General features: G+C 35.3%; 3 protein-coding genes across 3 annotated transcripts; 2 read left to right on the forward strand and 1 right to left on the reverse strand.

Moving 5' to 3' along the window:
- Window positions 1-559: 559 nt before the first annotated feature.
- On the forward strand, window positions 560-2050 carry LOC11425403 (diacylglycerol O-acyltransferase 3). Its single transcript, XM_003609842.3, has 2 exons — window positions 560-929; window positions 1128-2050. Exons 1-2 carry the CDS (start codon window positions 630-632, stop codon window positions 1851-1853), a joined length of 1026 nt encoding a protein of 341 aa, XP_003609890.1. The 5' UTR covers window positions 560-629; the 3' UTR covers window positions 1854-2050.
- A 1473-nt stretch (window positions 2051-3523) lies between these two features.
- On the reverse strand, window positions 3524-13078 carry LOC11446717 (SWI/SNF-related matrix-associated actin-dependent regulator of chromatin subfamily A-like protein 1). The gene is made up of 23 exons (XM_024782812.2): window positions 12822-13078; window positions 12609-12755; window positions 12386-12517; window positions 10948-11014; window positions 10755-10821; window positions 10563-10629; window positions 9449-9532; window positions 9324-9365; window positions 8998-9153; window positions 8309-8386; window positions 7828-7896; window positions 7667-7732; window positions 7436-7564; window positions 7247-7303; window positions 6675-6764; window positions 6419-6484; window positions 5452-5520; window positions 5274-5378; window positions 5005-5130; window positions 4688-4746; window positions 4554-4590; window positions 4244-4422; window positions 3524-3926 (listed from the first exon to the last, which is right to left on the reverse strand). The coding sequence occupies exons 1-22, from the start codon at window positions 12954-12956 to the stop codon at window positions 4264-4266; spliced, it is 2007 nt and encodes a 668-aa protein (XP_024638580.1). The 5' UTR covers window positions 12957-13078; the 3' UTR covers window positions 3524-3926; window positions 4244-4263.
- A 415-nt stretch (window positions 13079-13493) lies between these two features.
- Window positions 13494-15071, forward strand: LOC11443728 (uncharacterized). Its single transcript, XM_024781406.2, has 2 exons — window positions 13494-14279; window positions 14684-15071. The coding sequence occupies exons 1-2, from the start codon at window positions 13736-13738 to the stop codon at window positions 14701-14703; spliced, it is 564 nt and encodes a 187-aa protein (XP_024637174.1). The 5' UTR covers window positions 13494-13735; the 3' UTR covers window positions 14704-15071.
- The last annotated feature ends 2127 nt before the right edge of the window (window positions 15072-17198 follow it).

Below are 17198 nucleotides of genomic sequence, written 5' to 3' on the forward strand. Positions count from 1 at the left end.
GAGAAAGGAAAACTTTTGAGAACTAAAAGTCAAAAAAAAATTTTTATATGAACTAAAACAAAAAGCTGATAAATTTATATGGACTAAAAATGTATTTAAGGTACAAAACCGTAATTCACATTTTTTTCTTAAGAGGAAAATCATAATTTACATCAAATTTAATGTAAATTATTGTTGCCATTACCAACTATTTATAGGTTTGAATGGATAAAAGTGATGACACAGTATATTTGTTAGTTTGTTTAACTTTACGTAATTTCTACAATATATTTTTGCTGCTATTCAAGCCTTTTCCAAATGTGCACATGTCTTCTGACACGTCAACAAAATCCTCACACCTGTGACAAGTTATCCTTCATCTCAACCGCATGATACAGCAAAGCTTCCATCAACGACAGATATCAAACCAATTCGTAAGCCCGCCATGCGCAATCACACGCCCAACACATTTAACACACAAACCATACGCCACGTCATCATTATCCAATCAATAACGTCCACGCATATCACAGTTCCAAAAACAAATTCCATAAACAAAAAAGATAACACAACATCCACCGAAAAAGGAAACAATACTTTAAATTTGAAGTTTTGTTTCAATTTCATCGACGACTATCACCGTCATCGTCATGGAGGTTTCCGGCACCGTTCTCCGTCATACAAACTACATCTTTGGCGTTGGGACCCACACCCGTTCTCATGGCGTGGTTCCTCGGAGAGTGAGAATGTCTATGGGGTCTGGTTTTCATGATGAGGGTCACGTGCAGTATTACCAAGATGTGAAGAAAAACACAGAACCTGTTATTATAAGCAACAAGAAGAAGATCAAATTGCTCAAACGCTTCTCTAAAAACGTTTCCCAGTTACCTCAATTAGGGTTTGCTCAAGATCCTAATCTCTTGGATCAACTTCACCAAAACCTCATCACGGTACTTTTTTCACCCCTTTTTCTTTTATTTTTATTTCTGCTATTTGAATTTCAACATTCTTCAGGTTGTCAATTAAAAATCTGTGTTTTTTTCTGTTTCTTTTTCTTTCTTCCCTTTATACCACAAATTCCAATTATGATTGATGATTATGACAATAATTGAATTGATATATATTTTTTTTTACTTGAATGGATGCAGGAAGGTGGTGAGGAATTACTTAGAGAGCTAGAGAAAGTGAGAGCAGAGGAGAAGGAATTGAAGAAAAAAATGAAACAGGAGAAGAAAAAGGCTAAACTAAAACCCTCCAAGATGAAAACTTGTAATAAATCTGAATCGTCGTCGTCTTCATCCTCTGAATCTGAGTCAAGTGATAGTGATTGTGGTGAAGTTGTTGACATGAACACTTTCAGAGGAGCTGGTGTTGTTGATGTTGCCACAAAGCCGGTGGATGAATTGGAATTGAAGCTGAAGCAACCTATGCTATCCATACCTGAAGATTCTACTTCACATCATCATGTTATGGATGTGTGCACTACAAATAATGCATCTCTTGTTACTGGGTTTAAGAAAGAGACAAATGTGGTTATCCCTACAGCTCAAAAGAGGATTGAAGTTTGCATGGGTAACAAATGCAAAAAATCAGGGGCTGCTGCATTGTTACAAGAGTTTGAGAAGGTAGTAGGTGTTGAAGGTGAAGGTGTTGTTGTTGGATGCAAGTGTATGGGGAAGTGTAAAACTGCTCCTAATGTGAGAATTCAGAATTCTGTTGATCTTAACATGGTTCAGGGAATTGATGATTCTGTTAAAATTCCAAGTAACCCTCTCTGCATTGGAGTTGGTTTAGAGGATGTGGATACTATTGTGGCTAGGTTTTTAGGGGAGGATTACAAAGATGTGGGTATGGTTGCTGCAGCTTCTTCATGAACAAAAATCGTAGAATTGGCTAGCTAGTATACCGATTGTATATATGTGTCAGCGTGGAGAAAATATCATTATTATTATCATTCCTTAAGTTTCATTTTGTATAAAAAAAATAGTTATTATGTATTGTGGATTTTCTCAAAAACAAAGTATTGTGGATTTTTCCATTAAAAAATATATTATGGATTTTATTTCCTTTATTTTAATATGGATTTTTATTTCCTTTATTTATTGGGAATTTAAGTTGTTTATAAGAATTCTGCTTTTCACCCTACACATTTTGCTCGCGCCCTGTGCTTTTTTCAAATATAACCTGATAAGCTTTGTGTGACTTATGTGACACACCACTGAGCCTATGCGCGAGTTAACTTGCGCAAGTTGGCCGGTGGTCAAAACTGAAGCATAAACGTTTTTTGGACGGTAGTCAATGGTTTTGATTGGATTTTACACGTTTTTCTTAAGTTTTTCACACATTTTCGGACCTCATTAAGTGTCGTATACCTTAATACCACCTATAAATACCCTCACATACTTCCTCTTTTCCTCACATTTTCTCCTCCCACTCTCTCCCCCTCTCTCTTCTTCTTCTTCTTTGCTTCTTTAGTTTCTAGGCTTTTTTTATACCCCTTTAGGTAAATACCTGTGGCTTTTGGGGGGAAATAGTGGTTCGTTAAGTTGGGGAAAAAGACATCATGTCTTGAGATAATATTAGGTTTGTTTCCTTTTACTCCTAAAATCTTTTTACCGTAGGTAAAAAGAATCAATCTGGGTTTATAAAAGGAACCAAATTTAAATTTAACTCAAGGGATCTTGATGTCGTTTTCTCCAACATGACGGATCCCCAACATGACGGATCACTATTTTCCCCAAGAGTTATTGGCATTAACCGAATAGGGTAAAATATATGTATTATATAATCTAATGTTTGAATCTTATTAATAAAATTGAGAGTCATTTTTATTAGTTTTGTTTTTTATTTGTATTTATTTTTCGCACTTATTTTATGTTTATGCTTATGTATTGAATAAATGAATATTGAATAAATAAAATCGATTTTATTTTCTAATTTTGCATTTAATGAATAAATAAATTAGAATGAAAATTGAATTAGTATAAAATCGAATTTATTTTAAGTGCATAAATAATTTAGAATAAAATAAAATAAAATAGAATTTATATTTAGACTTTGCGCCATATTGACTAAATAAAATATTTTCGACTTTGCACCATATTGAATAAATAAAAAAAAAAGTAGGCACTTTGCGCCACTTAAAGGTCGCACTAGTTTACACTTGCGCCATTTAACATGCGCAACGCTATTTAACTTGCGCACAAGTTTACACTTGCGCTAGTTAACTAGCGCAGGGCCATTTTGGGCATGGTTGCAGGTGCGAGCAAAACGTGCTGGGTGAAGAGCAGAATTCATTTTATAATTGTAAGAATAAAAAAGAAAGCATACTTGTGAAATTTTAATGTCATTTTCTTTTCTATCATTTTGTCATAGTAATTTTGAAGTATGTGCTATGTCACATTAGTAACACCCAGATCACTATTTGACCAAAGATTGGTTTTTACCCCTAAAAAAACTTGATTGTTGACACCTCAACAATTTGACTGCATTCCAAGTTTTATGGGGCAATGGCAGAATGTCCTCTCCCACGATATTTCTTAGATTGAAAAAATGGGGAATCTAAACACTCTTGTATAAGCAACTCACCGTCAAAAGAAGTACAGTTAGATAGCTTACATGGCAGCAACACAAAACTTTGTATTGAGTAGAGTAATTTACAAGCTAAATTCATATGATAAGGTACTCTGTACAAGTCCCACACAACTAGGAGGGGGGAAGTAGTTAAGGGGTGCACCAAAAATCTATTGGGAGACTTCATAACCATCTGATAAAACGATCAGCTTTTCCAGCACCAGCAGCATAGTTTAGAGTCGCCAGCTGTGCTGACCACCTACTTCATATGAAGTATGAACTATAGTCAAATAGCTGTTAGCTACTATAGATGCCTTTATCCGGGGGTGAGTAACATAGAGTCAACAATGATCATATTCCACTATGAGAACCTGCTGTCAATTCAAAATTCCAAAGTAATATTATAGGAAAGCTTCTAAACAATAGTATTGCTGCAACATTCTACATGTTCAGGGGATCCGGATTCACTACCTTTAAGGCGGGAAAGTCACCATGACTTCGAGGCTATCTCTCTCCTATACTACTCTCCCTCTCTCTCGTCTTATCTATCGTTTCTCTTTCATCTTTTTCTTTAATTAAATACACAAAATTGCACTAAAGTCATGTTGACTTTCCCACCACCGAAGTCACTCAATCCCATCCCCTGATGCGAACATGCTTGCCGAGACACAGGAGTTATGGATTTACTTACCATTTCACTATAGTTTTGAGTCAGTACCGGGGACGTTTGGGGGTTGACTGATGTTCCAATCCACCTGTGCTGTTGTCACATCTTCTGACAAAATGGTCAAGAGTTTTTTGCTTTGCAGGGCTACTCAATGGTGGCTGATCATCTGAGACCTTTAAGGTGTTCTCATGGCCATCAAGCATCTGAATTTTTCAATAACTGAAGTTTAGAATTCATCTTAAGAATATAAAATAAAAACTACTTGAGTATAAATCTTCTCTAAAAGGTGCTAAAAACATGTAACAGAGTTCTCAAACAAAATAGAGATATATACCTGCCCCAAATTTTCCAGTTTGCTTTGCACTGTGTCCCTATGAAGTGAAAAATTATAAGATTATCAATGCATCAAAGACGCAAGTCAATACCAACCACCAAATCCTAGAGGACTGAAAAAAACATAAAACCTACCATATGATATCATCAACTGTGTCATTGGCAAGCAAGTAGTATATATTTACCGAGGACTCCTGAAAACAAGAGCTAGAAAGTCAGAATCATCACAGCACAGATTGTTTTTGGATACTAAACTATCAAATAAGCTTAGCAATGACAAATGTTTTCTTTAAAGAGACAATCTAGCACAAATTTTTAAGAGATCGTCACAATTTCTAAAATGATACTGTGTGCTAGTACTCTTACTGCTGATGCTGACTTTTAAACTACGACAATAGATCACTCTCTTTTCCTTTCTTTTTCAACTTAACAACAACCAAGTTTGAGAATACCTGGCCAATTCTATGTACTCGGTCTTCGGCCTGAATTAGATCACCAGGAGTCCAAGACAATTCTGCAAAGATGACTGTGCTGGCAGCAGTCAGTGTTAACCCGACACCTCCAGCTTTGATAGATAGCTACAGGCAGGAACATATGAACAAGAATCACTATCTCTAAATTGAACCGCATTTTACACTAGAATTATAGTCCAAACTAGTTAAGATCTCAACAGATCAAACAGAACGATAATTACAAGAAATCATGAATGAAATTGTCATACCACTGCTGCCTTGATAGTATCTTTTTCCTGAAACTCTGTAACCAATTGTTGCCTTGATCCAGAAGGTGTACCTCCATCAATCCGGATGCAAGCAACCTTTTTTTTCTGGAAATTTTGAACAGTTCTCATTAGTGTTTATCATCACTTGATGAAATGCGTAAAATTTAAGTGGCCTTACAAGAAGAAACTCGTGTATCGCATCAATCATTGGTAGATGGTGTGCAAATATGAGAAACTTGCAGCCTGCCTGCAACAATCATTGCATATATAGAATTACGACATGCAATGGTGATCAACAACTTGAATTAGATCACAGGAAAAAAGCAAGGCAACAAAATCGAAGCAGCCACCTTTTTAATAAAGATTACCCATGAATTTGTTGCATTAGAGGAAAATGCCCTACATTGTCATTTTCCATATTATATTTCCAAGCCAAGATCAATGGCGTGGAAATATAATTTAGATATTTAATAAATCAGTGTTGAAGTTTCACCATTTTGTTTCATGGAAGGGTAATAATCATCACAAAAATTTCTAGCAATGAACATTGTTGAAATATAATGCACATTTCTAGATATTTCTAGAATACATTAGAGAAAACTAGAATAATACAAAGTTGCTAGATGTTTCTAGATTGCTCTATTAATGTCTAGGTTAAGTTAAAGCCTAGAAACATCTATAATAATCTTGTGTAGATAAGGCAAACAAAGGCCTAGATTATTCTAGTTCTAGAAACATCTACAAGCACCTATAAGTAGACTTATATGGGTGCAATTGTATTCAAGCCTTTGGGATGTAATGTCAATAATATTGAAGGCTTCACCAAATCATATTCTCTCCTCCTACAATGAGCTAATTCCTAATGTGTGTCCTCTTGTCCCATACTACTAAACACTCCAGCACTAGCTCCCTTAACTATATTTTTTCAACAAACATAAACTACGTATAGGAACTTGAAGGGATTAAAATTAGGGAGATGCGACCTTATATATCCTTGTAGAATCAAAGTCATAACTGTGTGTGTGCGTTGAGTGAGAAAGCTAAAACAATATCTTAAGTTTTTAAGATTCTTTTAGTTCATATAGGTTCCAGCAATGGAAAGTATTAATCTTCAATTGCTTTAAAGAGAAGAAGTTGTCGCATACCTCAATTACAGTTCCAAGATAATCAAGAACAGCTGGAATCTTGGCTTCCGCAGAATCGGTATAAAGCTGGAGTTGAATGAATCAAAGGTTTAGTGTTTAATCACATAACAGATTCATAATATTTTAATTTGCCCACATGCAGAAGGGGAATGAACAACTATAAAGTATAAACCTTTTCTAATTCTAGGAAATAGTAATAATTTCTCAAACAAATTGTGCAACTTAAATCTAAGTGCACAACTGCTTCCACCAATACCTTGTTAATCATATTCTGTTTAGAAAACTTGAGTGATTCAGCCTCCTCTTGTGACTTAGCTGCCTTAATTTTGGCCTTTACCCTCTCCAACTGCAAAAAAAAAGTCAATACTGGTCAGCTTTACCACCATAAACTGCATGTGCAAGACAAAAATACTGCCATTTTCGAGTAAAATGACCTATTTTTGGTATAAAAAAAAAAGTTAAGAACATGTTTCTAGATAAAAACTACTGAGAGCCCATTCCAAACCATTTCAGAAGTAAAAATTAATCAGTTATCTCTTCATCTCCCTGGAGGCCAGATTATAATTCATTTATTAACAAACGCAGGTTAAATAAAATTCTTGTAATATTACTAACAATCAAACAGTCTAGACAAAGTAAATCAATTTACTCGTTCGATCTATCAAATTCAAAATCCTATGATAAATGTTAGATGCCCTAAAGTAAGCTAAAAGAATATTTTGGAAAAACACTTAGCAACTGCACTTCATAACTAGCTTGAGTTATAACATAACAAAACTGAATGATACAACCCTCATCTCAAGATGTACAACAAATATGTTGAATTACCTCACGAAATAGAGCATTAATTTGCTTCATGTCCTTGTCGGCCAAGTCTAAGAAGACCTGAAAATCAATTATAAATCAAATACAATAAATGACTTTTAAGTTGCACCATAAGCTTCGTGCGTTGGAAAAAAAATGGTCAAAGAGCATAAACACAGATTGCAAAGAAAAAATGGCGATGAATGTACACACTTGTTGCCTACGCTTTACAGGAAGTTCAGAAAGAACATCCTTTTTAAGCCTCCGAATCATCGTTGTTGCCTTCATCAAATTGTGCAATTCCTCATGATTACTTGCCCCTTGATAAACTCCAAACATTCCCTGGAGGATCCATGCAAATGATAAGCTGGACTACTTATCCAATAAAAACAAACGGAAAGGGGGTAATTTAAAAGTCATATATGCAACGAAGAGATGACTTACACCCTTGCAATACCGGTTACCATATTCATGAACATTCTTATACACATCAGGATACAAAGCTTCCAGCTATAAAACAATTTCAAAAAGATTATCAGAATTTAGATTCCATCAATGTCGAGCATTAATGAGGTATTAGACCTAGTGAGACATAAATAACTCACTTGTTTGAATAGTTCAATTGGTCGTGATAAAGCAGGAGTTCCACTAAGCAATATTGCATATTGTGCTTTCTGAAATCAGCACACAGATTTTAGCTTTTTAGTGAAGAAAGCATGAAAGAGTCAGATAGATATTATTCAGCAGCTAAGCAGTCTCTACAGCAACTTGACTAAAAAAAAGCTAAAATATGATCCAATCAAAATGTTTCGCATATAGCACCAGACTACCTTTTGGGGAGGAGGGTAAGGTAATCATGGTTCAGCGTGACAGACACTTCGCACGTGCTTTTGTACACACCGTAACACCAGAGACTTTTTTTTTTATTCATTTTCTTTTATGTTTAAATATCTTTCTGATTCTCAGTCTTCCTCTTTTATCTGTTGTTATGTTTGTTTTCTATGTTCATTGATTATGTAATTACTTTAGAGCCAAGAATTTGAGATGAGATACAAGCATGTGATTGTGGCTTTCAAGAACTAGTACCTTTATAACCGGAAGAGAAGCAGTTGTTCTCTTTGCCTGGGCATTTTTCAGAAAGTGTGACTCATCAGCAATTACAACCTGTATAAAAATAGTTAGCAGCTAAGAGTGTGATTTATCAGCAATACTTGGTGAATAACAACAATAATAATAATAACAACAACGATATCAGCTGCAACAACACCTAAATGGCAAAAAAAAAACATTTCTTGGCATCTTAACCACTTGCTCGAGCCATTTTGACTTTCAAAATACTGGAAGGGGAAACTGCATTAGAAACCAAAAGAAGATAAACAATTCCATTTTAGTTTTCAGCTTTTTACTTTTGGATTATAATAGATGCTTTTGTTGCTTTGCTAGAGCTGGATATTCCAAATTCACACAACCGGAAATGAAATACATCATGTAATAATGTATGCGCTCATTATCTAATAATTTTGTTTTGTGTGAATAATAATAATAATAATAATTAAAGTCATTTTCATTTGATGATCAATGACTACAAAACATCATTGCTAAAAGATCCAAAGGAAGGAGGAATAGCAAATCTTGCATACTCCATAGCCTTCAACAATCTTTACCATGTTTTCACAGTTCATTTTTCAATGAACACACCTTAATAGCCCTAGTCCATTTTTCAAATTTCATGTATTTCAACACTTTTAGTCGCAATATAACTGGGTGGTACTAACCTTAAAGTCAGACTCCATGAGTGTACTTTGCATCTTTGGCACCAGATCATATGAGATAATGTTGAATAGTCCATCCAGATGAATTTTGCTTTTCACACTTGAAGATACTATATTGAAACCTCCTCTATTTGATCCACCAATTTGAGATAAGACAACCTAATCATGATAATTAGATAGTATAAGATAATTTAAGATATTGAGATAAATGATATACTTTATCACAAGGGGAACATAAAGAAGCAAAAAAAATCTTCATAATTTTTTTAACACAACCATAAGAGAATAAACAAAAAACAGAAGTTATAAAAGGATCATGGAAAACTTACAAGTATATCTGATGAAGGAATATTCAGCCATTGTTGAATCATCTAGATCAAAGTAAAACAATAAGGACATAAGTTACCAAGTGTGTTACAATAAATGATGAAAAATATAGAAATATAACCCTTACAGAAGCCCATTGCAAACGTAATGCAGATGGTGCAAGTATGAGAACAGGCCACGAATCCTGAACGCATGCAGCTACACCAATGGCCTGCAAAACCCAAGAGAAGTTATACATTATAATGTAAGCTCTTATGAAATAAAAGGGCAATTTTGGTGAAGAACCACCACTTAGCCTGCCCAGTCACCAAAATCAAAATAATTAGGATCTAGCAACTTATTCACACAAGATCGGATCTACGAAAAGAACTTATATCTAACAATATACACAAATACTAAGGGTGCAAAAAAATGATTATCATTAACAGACAAACAAATACATAGAAAATATGAATTATTGCATGGCCTTGAGACAACTAAAAGTATAATCATATTTCAGACTATCAATTAAGTATATGTTTTTTTTTAAGAAGCTAAATTAGCCCACCCAAATTGGCACCGGAGGGAATCGAACTTGAGATCTTGAGGCGGAGCACACTCCCAGATCCCAAGCCAATACCACCAGGCCAACCCAAGTGGGTTTCAATTAAGTATATGTATTTTGAACAAAGAGCTGATGCGTACATGTATCTGCACAAATTAACAATTTAAAGTTTTACCATCTAATTTTAGTCCAGTTCAGTTTATGAAATTCAGCATAGTCGATCGAAATTGATAGAAATTATCATTATCCTACAAGAGGCAACTGCGCAGGCAAGATAATTTTGGATGAACAAGCACCCACATTGATGGTGCAGGGGTAGCGAGAACTATACTAGCTAAAAGGTAGTTGCAGTCATAATAAGGAATCAACCTAAGAAACGAAGATCACAGCTCCAACATATTACACGGCCTGAGTTGCAAACGAGAATTAAACTCATTGCATGGATGCTACTGTGATTGTGATGTTATTCTTGCATACTATTGTGAATCAAGTTATATATAGATACTGCCATAGCGTCAAGTATGATTTCTACGATAAGTTAATTAACATCTAAGATACTAAGATACTCATTTTAAATGCTGAAGGTAGGAGAAAGGAGAAAATCAACAAAGGTTGCATGTTTGTCGCACTGCTATACAAGCACACACAGAACACAGTTGAATGTATGGAAATAGTTTAGTTTTAGACAATCAATTGCCTGCAACGTTTTCCCCAGTCCCATTTCATCTGCTAAAAAAGCACGACCTCCATGCTGCAATATAAACCTGAAAACAAATAAATAATAACTAATATCAACGCATAGTAGAAGAACAAATTACAGAGGAGAAAAAAACTAACAATCCATATTATATGAGACTGATGGGGAAAAAGTGAGCAAGCCAGTACATACCTTATACCGTCTCGCTGAAATGGCAAAAGTTTTGATTCAACATCGCTAGGGATCTTATCATATCGATCTTCCAGTAAAGATAAAAAATAGAAACTTCAGAAATTTTTGGGGAATAAACGATATAGCATAAAGCCTTTGCTTATCTAGAAAGGAAAGAACAGAAAAACTGATAGTCAAAACATTCAGCTAATACCTCGAAGATCAGGAACAGAAGTGGCAGCAGTAATAGCACGTTGCACTAAGGGATCCAAGTTCTCCACCTGTAAAATATTTACAAAACTATGGAAATTAAGGGCCTAAATCATCTCAAATAAAATCACAAACTTAGTTACAAAAATATGGCATACATCCTCAGTAATCCTCACCCTAGGATAGATTATTATTATTCAATGATCAAAACATTTATTGAATTAGTGATCCCAACTTCGAGCCCAGTCCTATTATCCGCATATGATGCTTTACTTCTCTGGTAATCTGTCTCTCTCATTAGAAATTTGGAACATCTAAGGGTGCATATACAGTATGTGCAGGTTGTACAAAATAATTATAGTGGAGGAAAAAATAATTACAAAGCATGTATGAAATTAAATTATCTCCATTGTAGAGATTTAAATTGAAGCCTGTGAACACTATGGATTCTGTCAAGCCAGAAAATCCCAATCAATCGCATTAAACAGTCGATTAGCAAAGAAAGGGAGGAAACAGACCACCAAAAAGAGAAGCATTACTTTCTAGCTTATGTTCGAACTGTCAGGACAAATGGACAATCAACAACCATATGCGGTGGTTGAACAATGTCACTGGTGATGCAGAAGATCTTCAGAAGGACCACAGTACAGCCAATATGTGCTGAGAAACGAAACTTTCTTCAAACCCATGATTCAGCTACTTCACAATAAAACCCCAAACAGTGCGATGGTATTCCCAAAACAGACCAGGAAAGGTCCATCCACCAGCAGATATACAGGGGATAGCAATTGGTAAGGTAATCAGTTTTTCATAAATCATAACTCCACTCTCATTCAGTCCTACCCAAAATGTATTTGACTCCCTAGACCATGTTCTTGTCATTGTATTCATATTCAATATCAAAATGCGAAAATCAAAGATATTGTATTCTTGTTCTATCAAATACCATATTTGTATCCAACTCATTAGTCTCTACTCTCTAGGTCTTTCTTAATAGTTTCTTTTACAGTTTTTCTATCTCTTCCTCTACCTCTAGTGATTGGAACCCCCTCCCCCCCTCCATTTGACCTACTCTCCTTGCCATAGAATCCACATGTCTTCTCTCTACATGCCCATACCACCTAAGCCTAGTTTCCACCATCTTTTCTACTAGAGGTGCTACCCCAACTCTCTCTAATGTAGTCATTTCTAATCCTATCTCGTCTAGTCTTACGACACATCTAACACAAAATCCTCCTCCCTGCTACACTTGATTTATTTTCGTGTTGATTGGTACAACATTGCCGGTCTTACAGTGATAATCTAAGGAGGGTCACATGCAAACAGCATTATCCCTATGAGCTGATGTGCCCACCAGATCAGGGGATTCACGAGACATTGTCCTTACAGTTGCAAATAGTAAGACTAATTTGTTAAGTGTAAATGGAAGAAGTTATTAATACCTGAACATTATAACCGGATACGTCTTTAAGAACCTTTTCGGCTTCTGACAAAGAAGAGAGAGGGAACAACCATAAGCGTTCTTTGGCATTCCAAAATGATTTAGGGATTCTTCTAAAAGCGGCAACTATTACCTAACAGAAACAAAAGTGTAAAGCATGAGGCAATGATAAAACTAATTTGTAGAATAATGATATGATAATTGAAAAACAAATTTGAATAAACCTGATCATATTGAAATTTTGCAGCAATATTTCCAGTGGAATGGAGAAAAAATTTGACCGAAGCTTTAGTCAATTCTTTAGAATGCTCAACCGCGTTGTTAGTGTTGTTTGGAAGTGGTCTAGCAGGTCCTTGAGGCAAAGCATCAACCTGAAATAGAGAAAGATTAGTATTATGGTAATGAGTGAGCGAAAAATGAAGAAATTAGAAGATTACTCTTTGAGGACGTGAAGGGGGGGGAGGAGGAGGAGGGTTTGAAGGGTGGGAGCGGAGTTGAGCGATTTTCTGGAAAGCGTCTCTTTCAAGAGAATCAAGGTCTTCACCGCTCAAATCCCAGTCTTCTGGTTCCATTACTCACTTTCAACTTTCAATTCAATTTCAAACCCGCTTGATGATTTTTTTTGAAGGTTTTATGTCGCTCTTTGTTTTTCTCCTCTTTCTTTTTAATTGGTATGTAGGTTACAGATGTTGCAAATCGGTGTGGAGAGAGAAGAAAAAACTGTTTTAAAATGTACAATTTCACACATTAAATTCTAAATTTAGCTCGGTCAATAGGACAATACATTATTATACATAGGGGTCGGGATTCGAACCTAGAAGATAAATCTCTTTAAAAAAACTAGAAGATAAATCTTTATTTTATAATAAGAAAAAAATAAAGATAGATTTTTAAATACATTCTTAGATTTAAGGTCAAATCCACACAAGTTAATAAATTATTATAATATTGATAGAACTATTTTATTGCACATGAGGAAAAAAGATAAATTTTTCCTTATTATAATACAACGAGGAAAAAAGAAATTAATTTTTCAATGACGAAGAAACTTACTTAATGTTAACCTTAGTTATTAGAGTAGTAGTAATCGGAAATCAAACCAATCTCTTGAAGATTCATACTAATAGCAATCATTAATCATTTGATTGAATTCATGGTGAAATTGATCAAAATATCTTAGTGGGTATTTAATGGAAAAATTCACTGAAGTAAAGAAGAGAATAGGATATACCCATTCCTACAATTCCCACCATTTTTCCTATCACATTTCCCTTTTTTGTACACTCTCACTACATTTCTAGGGTTACCGTTAAGACAATCCACGTACGAAGCCCTATCCAATGCCATTCCGATGAATCCCTTCCAATCCTCACCGGAGCCATGCGACTGTTGCGGCTTCACACCGACAACCTCTCTCTTCCTCCACACTATCACCTACAGAGCCATCAACCGTCGTTTCTGCACAAACTGCGTTCTCAAACAACAACAAGGCACTTTTTGCCCTATTTGCTTCGAACTCTTCGACGATACTTTCCTCCCTAATCTTCACATCATGTGTATCCGTTGTCCTTCAATTGCTCATCGATCTTGTGTTCTTCCTTCGTCCACGCCGGATTTCGCTTTCCTTTGTCCTCCTTGCGCCGATCCTAATTTCTCTTACTTCAAAATTGATCGGAGTGGTATTGATTTTCATGCTAATAAGGTTCTTGCGGCGGCCGCGCAGATTTCGGCGAATACTTTGACTAGATCGGCTGCTGCGATTCGGTTGGATGCTGAGAGAAGAGCTATGGTTGCGGTTGGAGCTAGGAAGAGAGCTGTTGAAGCGTTGGAGCTTTTTGCTGATGTGGTTGCGCAGGTGCAAGAGGCTGGTTCGACGGAGCATGAGGATGATTCTGGTACTCAGAATTCTGACTCAGAATCATCAGATTAATGTGTTTTTCGTAGTTGCTATTGAAATTAAGAATGGAATTTTGGTTGTTGAATTGTTTATCTTGTTGTGAATTAAATTCCCTGTTCAAGTTCTGGTGTTATTGTGGCAGGTTTTGATTAGGACTAGTTGTTGATTAGGTTGATTGCATTTTTCAAATCAAATGTTGTTTGTGTTTGTTATAAAATTACAGTGATTTTTGTAGGATTAGTTGATGAGTTTGATTGCATCGTTCACATATTGTAGCTTCTTAAAAGAATAAAAGAATAAGTTATTTTTGTTCTTTCTTGTTCAAATGCAGTAATTTGCATGTTATAATATATCTTTCGATAACTTGTTAGATTATTAATAAATCTAGGGCAATGTTGTCAGATGCAGATTGTGGAAAATAGCGTTTGTACAAATTCTACTATGCTACAGGCTGCAGCTTGCCGCGATAGCGACTATTTGACAACACTTTGTACTAAGGAGCGTATCACAGAGTAAAAGGGATTTGTTCAAATTCTGCTATGATATAGTGTTATGGTGCCACTATCTGACAACACCGAATCTAGGGCACAGCTACCTTAGTATAAATACTTAGAAAACACATGCATAAGAAAATAAAATTCTCTAGTCTACACAAACATGTTGTTACTAAGAAACTGGACTAGAAAAATGTTCAACAGTCATATCATAGATCTAGACATGTCTATGAAGATCATACTTTTATGGTGTTTGTTTCATTATTTATCTGCTTGTTGTTACTGAAAAAAACAGCACAAGTTTCCCACATTTTAGTTTCACCGTCATTATTATAAGAGAAATGATATTTGAACAACCATTTTTTGACAACTTTTGTGACAACTTTCTCTCTCATACTCACATGATTATTCTACTTTCTCTCTCTATTGCTTTGATTTTTGTGCCACTATCTAAATTTCTTTGTAAAATTTGGTTGTCCAACAAGTTGTCACAATAAATGGTTGTACAAATAACATTGCTCTTATTATAACTCTTGCTCTTTCTTGAAAGGAAACAAATATTTGTATGTATAAAAGAGTAGGCATTTGAGCTCTAACGACGAAGGTGGTGAAGGCAGTGACCAATGCTTTAGACAATGATTGATGCGAATACAACTTATTCTCTCACGGGCCTGACGAAAAAGTTTACAAATTTAATCGTGTACCCAAAATAATGTAGTGTTTCGTCAAGTTATGCTCAAACCGTACCCAAGCTGTACTTAAAAGAGTTTTTAAGCTATATTCAATTTCTTTTTTGAAATATTGTTTCAGCTATTGGGTTTGTGTATGTCTCCGAAAAGAGAGATTACTTTGCTTTAGAGGGCATAAGACTTTTGTGCCAATCCATCATTTTAGAAGTGAAATATATGTCAATTATGATGGTGGGTTGTGTCACAATGAATGTTCTCTAGATGGGTACGCTGCTTGATCCAATATCCGTTTGTCTGACAATATCTGTACCCAATAATTCTGTTGCTGGTTTCCTCCGACTTATATATAAATCTACTACATAAAATTGTTATTGCAGAAGTTACAGGTTGTAGGTCTTTTTCCCATCACTATCTGTTACATTTTTAGTTTGGGATATATGCATTGGTATGATGTTTTCAGTAAATTTTGATAATTCTCCTTTAGGATTTGTATTCTGAAATCTGAAAATAAATTATTCCAGTATGCTGTTCTTCCGATTTGATATTGAGTACAAGGGTTATCCTATGAGGTAGGAAAACACCTAAATGAGGAACAAATCTTAGTTGATGGCTTTTTAATATGAGGTTTGGTATACGTCTTAGCTGTTACGTTTTCCACCGGCTTGCTTAGAATCAGTTTAAAGAAGCAAAGCATGGTTCTCACCGTAGTAAGATCTATCCATATTTGTTCAAAAAAGATCTATCCATATCAATAGGCGATTTAGTAGTCTGATGTGGGATAACCTAAACAGTTAACAAATCATAGTTGATGGCTTTTCTCTGAGGTTCATTTTATCTTGGCTACTTCTTCAATGGCCTTTTTAGAAATAGTTTTTAGAAAAGAAAGGGATTCTTGGTATAATAAGATTGATACAATCAAGTATCAACTGGTATGCAAGAACCAAGAACAAATCTTTATCCTTTACAACATGAGTCGGAGAATGGAAGAATGAGGAATTGTATACAATCTTTAGGGAAAATTCAGGAGTCCTTGAATACTCTCGTATACACTACTGTCAACTTCCTTCCCTCTTTCCTCCCTCTGTTCCCTTTTTATATTCCATCCCTATCATAACTGTCATAACTGCATGTGACTATGACTACCCTACTTGTAGAACTGGGCTGTTATTTGTTTCAGATGATACAACTGAATATTGTACCCTGCTTCCCTTCATATTCCTCCTAATAAACACATTTTTTTATCAATGGTCCCATATCAAAGATAATCCAAATAAGTAGGAGCAAGGGTGTATATGCTTAACATCAGTGGTGTCAAATATTGCTTGCTCTAAATATTGTTTCTTGCTTGTTAGTGATTAAAAATCTCTTATAACTCTGTTCTGCGTCTCAGTTAAACCCAACAAATTTTGTTCCATGTTGGCAAAATGGAAGCCTGGACAAAATATACTTAGAAATCTCCGTAATTATATAGTCATTCTTTTGTCTGATGATCAGACTCTCTCACCTATCTGCAATAGATACAGTAAGTTATGCTGTAGTGTAATATTATTGTTATCGAAACAGTGGAGGTTGAGTTGCGGAAAGGGACATGCAGTTGGTCGGGATCTTCAAGCTCGCTGTCTCTCAATCGCAAATTATTGTTATGGATCCTTTTTCTTGTTTTCCCAATTTCATAGCTTGATACCGTTAACCGTATAGCTTAGTGGGGCTCAGCTTACCTTGCAAGACACCTTA

This window comes from Medicago truncatula, chromosome 4 (genome assembly GCF_003473485.1).
Source record: "Medicago truncatula cultivar Jemalong A17 chromosome 4, MtrunA17r5.0-ANR, whole genome shotgun sequence".
Classification (NCBI taxonomy): Eukaryota; Viridiplantae; Streptophyta; class Magnoliopsida; order Fabales; family Fabaceae; genus Medicago; species Medicago truncatula.

Excerpts from the sequence above, each read along its gene's own strand:
- LOC11425403 (XM_003609842.3), top strand. The coding sequence starts at position 630 with ATGGAGGTTTCCGGCACCGTTCTCCGTCATACAAACTACATCTTTGGC. Across the intron at positions 930-1,127 it reads TTCACCAAAACCTCATCACG|GAAGGTGGTGAGGAATTACT; the intron begins GTACTTTTTTCA and ends GAATGGATGCAG.
- LOC11446717 (XM_024782812.2), bottom strand. The coding sequence starts at position 12,956 with ATGGAACCAGAAGACTGGGATTTGAGCGGTGAAGACCTTGATTCTCTT. Across the intron at positions 11,015-12,385 it reads TATCCGGTTATAATGTTCAG|GTGGAGAACTTGGATCCCTT; the intron begins GTATTAATAACT and ends AATATTTTACAG. Across the intron at positions 7,304-7,435 it reads CTGTAAAGCGTAGGCAACAA|GTCTTCTTAGACTTGGCCGA; the intron begins GTGTGTACATTC and ends ATTGATTTTCAG.
- LOC11443728 (XM_024781406.2), top strand. The coding sequence starts at position 13,736 with ATGAATCCCTTCCAATCCTCACCGGAGCCATGCGACTGTTGCGGCTTC. Across the intron at positions 14,280-14,683 it reads GGAGCATGAGGATGATTCTG|ATGCAGATTGTGGAAAATAG; the intron begins GTACTCAGAATT and ends CAATGTTGTCAG.